Below are 3,172 nucleotides of genomic sequence, written 5' to 3' on the forward strand. Positions count from 1 at the left end.
TGTACATCTACATTTTTCAATGTCTACATATGTTTTTATTAACAGTCTTAGACAGTAAATCACCTGTATAAAATTAAGACTAAACCAAAAGATGTTTATATACTGTAAATTGATGTAAAGAAGACTCTTACAGTGCTTTTCTGGTGTTTTTGATCACAGGCAGCAGTCTCATCAGTGCTTCATCAGATCTTCTGTATTTTTGCAGTTCAAATTTCTCTTGAGTCTCTTCTGACATCAGGAGCACAAACACCAGACCAGACCACTGAACAGAGGAAAGCTTCTGTGCTGAAAGTTTTCCTAAGCTCAGATTCTTTTGTATTTCCTCAACAAAGTCAACTTTCATTTCAGTCAGACAGTAGAAGAGATTGATGGTTCTTTCCACTGATTTCTCCTTCTCTAATTTCTTTTTGATATAGTCAGCAGTGTCTTTCATGTTCTCTGATTTGAGCTCTAGTCCTGGCAGTAGTTCCTTTATGTTACTCTGATTGAACTCCATTGAGAGACCCAGCAGGAACCGAAGAAAAAGGTCTAAGTGTCCATTCTCACTTTTTAAAGCTTTTTTGACTGCAGCCTTATGAATTTGAAACAGTGGGTTTTTGGAGAATTGCCATGTCAGTTTTTTCATCCAGGACTGAAGAAATATGTTTTCTTTCTTCTCTTTGTAAATCAAAGTTGAATAGAGAGCAGCAAGGAATTCCTGGACACTGAGATGTACAAAGCTGTAAATACTGCTTTCTGAAACAGCTGCTTCTTCCTGAAAAATCTCAGTGCATAACCCAGAGAACACTGACCCTTTACTGACATCTAATCCAAATCCCTCAAGATCTTCTTTGTAGAATATTAGATTTCCTTTCATCAGCTGATGAAAGGCCAGTTTCCCAAGCTTCAAAATAATGTCATAAACAGACCTGGCATTGGCCTTAGGTTCAGGATAATTACTGTATTTTTTTTTCATCTGCTGCATCTGAGAAAGTACAAAGTTGGTGTACATCCCTGTGAGAGTTGTAGGTGTTTTGTCATTGTTCTCATGAGCCAGCAGAGGCCAAAGAACAGTGAGAGAGATCCAGCAGAAGACGGGGATGTGGCACATGATGTACAGACTCCTGAATTTCCTGATATGACAGATGATGTTTCCAGCAACCTCAGGACTGCTGTTTTTGTTGAAGTATTGCTCTTTCTGCTCATCATTGAATCCACGCACCTCTGTCACCTGGTCAATGTAGTCTCGGGGGATCAGACTGGCTGCTGCTGGTCTGGATGTGATCCAGTTGAGAGCAGAGGGAACCAGATTACTCAGGTTTGTTATTATGTTATTAACTGTTGTTTTTTCATTAACATCTGTGAAGCTGTCATCCTCTTTAAAGCTCATAGGGAAGCGACATTCATCCAGCCCATCAAAGATGAACACGACCTTACCATCAGCTTCAGGAAGAGAGGCCAGGACTGCTTCAGGACTACTAAAGACATATTTGTTAAGCAGTCCTATGAGACTGAACTCTTCTTTAATCAAATTCAGTATACGGAATGGGAGTGGAAAAATGAAGACTATATCCTGGTTTTCTAGTCCTTCAGCCCAGTCAAGGATTAATTTATTCACAGAGATGGTCTTTCCCACCCCTGCAATGCCCATTGTCAACACTGTTCTGTTTTGTTGGACTTTGAATATGTCTTTGCATTTGATTGGTTTGTCAGTGGTAAATCGGTTGTAACCCGATTCAATCTGTCTGACCTCATGCTCACTCTCTATTCCTCCAGTCTCATTCTCCACCACATACAGATCAGTGTATATTTCATTCAGGTTTTGCTGATGACCCTTCTGTGAATTACCAACCAATATCCGTTGGTAGTCCTGTTTTAATTTCTGCTGCAGTCTGAGGCTGATCTCTGTGTAATCATGAAGAGCAGCGTTATGGTCCTCTGCAGCTGAGCATTTGAGAAAGAGAAAAAATGAGCAAAGAGTAACTGATCAGTTTTTAACTCCTGCGATTGACAGCATTTTCCAGCAATCCATGTTTTTGCTGTTATACTGTAGGTCTGCTATTATGCATCTTCTGAAAGAGTATGGAACCGCTGGATCAGAACACAGATGAAGAAGAAGCAGAAAAAAAAACATTTAAGCTCTGCTTCACACATTTATATGCTCAAACAGCATATACATCAAAACTGCTCAACCTTACCAAATGAAATGTTGAACCAACAAAGAATTAAAGAACTGTGCAAGATTTGGGACTGTTGATCGACGTGATCTACTCCATCTGTCTTTTATCACTGTCCTGAATCTGATCTAGGAGACTGCCGTGTAGCTAAAGCATGTCTATGAACAATATTGCCATAACACAAACGTCATTAGGAATAAGGCTTACAGTCAATGGGCAATAATAAGCTATTAATTTACTGCTAATAAGCAGTACGTTTCAGTAAGTGCAGTTACAGTGATACTACCATTTTTTGCAGGGAGAACGTTGATGGTCAATGGTCCATTGACGGTGTTTCTATCAAGTATAATAGAATTTAAAACTGCTTCCGTCTCAGCATTCAGTTTAACATTGGCTCCAGTGTGAGTGGTGTTGCTAATCTTGACTGGAATAGAGATAAGATTAATTATCCTTTTTAAATGACATTTTAATGTTACTGATATTTTCATTGATTACCTTCCAGCTTTTCTTCTTCCATCTCATCTAATGTGTCATACTGCTGTTCAACAGATGACATTGTTCATCACTGACTCACTGATGTTGGACAGGAAGAAAAAGGTTTACAGTATGTCCACATTTACCACCAGGAACTTAAAAAAACAACAGCAACAAAATGAATAAGGTAGTAATCTTATTACTTGAATCTGACTCACTGAAAGCTCTTTCCAGCCATGACATATTCACCCAGTGTCACCACGGCATTTCTCACAGTGAGTGTCATGGTGGATGACTAAATACACTATAATTTTACAAATACTAATGTTGTTGTATCACAGAGTGTTTTAGGTGAGAATGTAGTTGTTTAAAATAGTTGCTTATTAAATATTATTGTATATTCATTCATATTTTATATAAATAATAGTAGTATTTAATATAAGTATTTGGTATTGAGAAGAGGTTTGTGAGGTAGTGATGGTGATTTTGGTTGCATAGTTCCACCATTAGATGGCAACAAAAGACTGTACACTACCAGTCAA

General features: G+C 38.2%; 1 protein-coding gene across 1 annotated transcript; it reads right to left on the minus strand.

The window, feature by feature from the left end:
• Positions 1-127: 127 nt before the first annotated feature.
• On the minus strand, positions 128-2,712 carry LOC127160944 (protein NLRC3-like). The gene is made up of 2 exons (XM_051103578.1): positions 2,652-2,712; positions 128-1,923 (listed from the first exon to the last, which is right to left on the minus strand). The coding sequence occupies exons 1-2, from the start codon at positions 2,710-2,712 to the stop codon at positions 128-130; spliced, it is 1,857 nt and encodes a 618-aa protein (XP_050959535.1).
• Between the last annotated feature and the right edge of the window lie 460 nt (positions 2,713-3,172).

Source organism: Labeo rohita, unplaced genomic scaffold, assembly GCF_022985175.1.
Source record: "Labeo rohita strain BAU-BD-2019 unplaced genomic scaffold, IGBB_LRoh.1.0 scaffold_501, whole genome shotgun sequence".
NCBI classification, from domain to species: domain Eukaryota; kingdom Metazoa; phylum Chordata; class Actinopteri; order Cypriniformes; family Cyprinidae; genus Labeo; species Labeo rohita.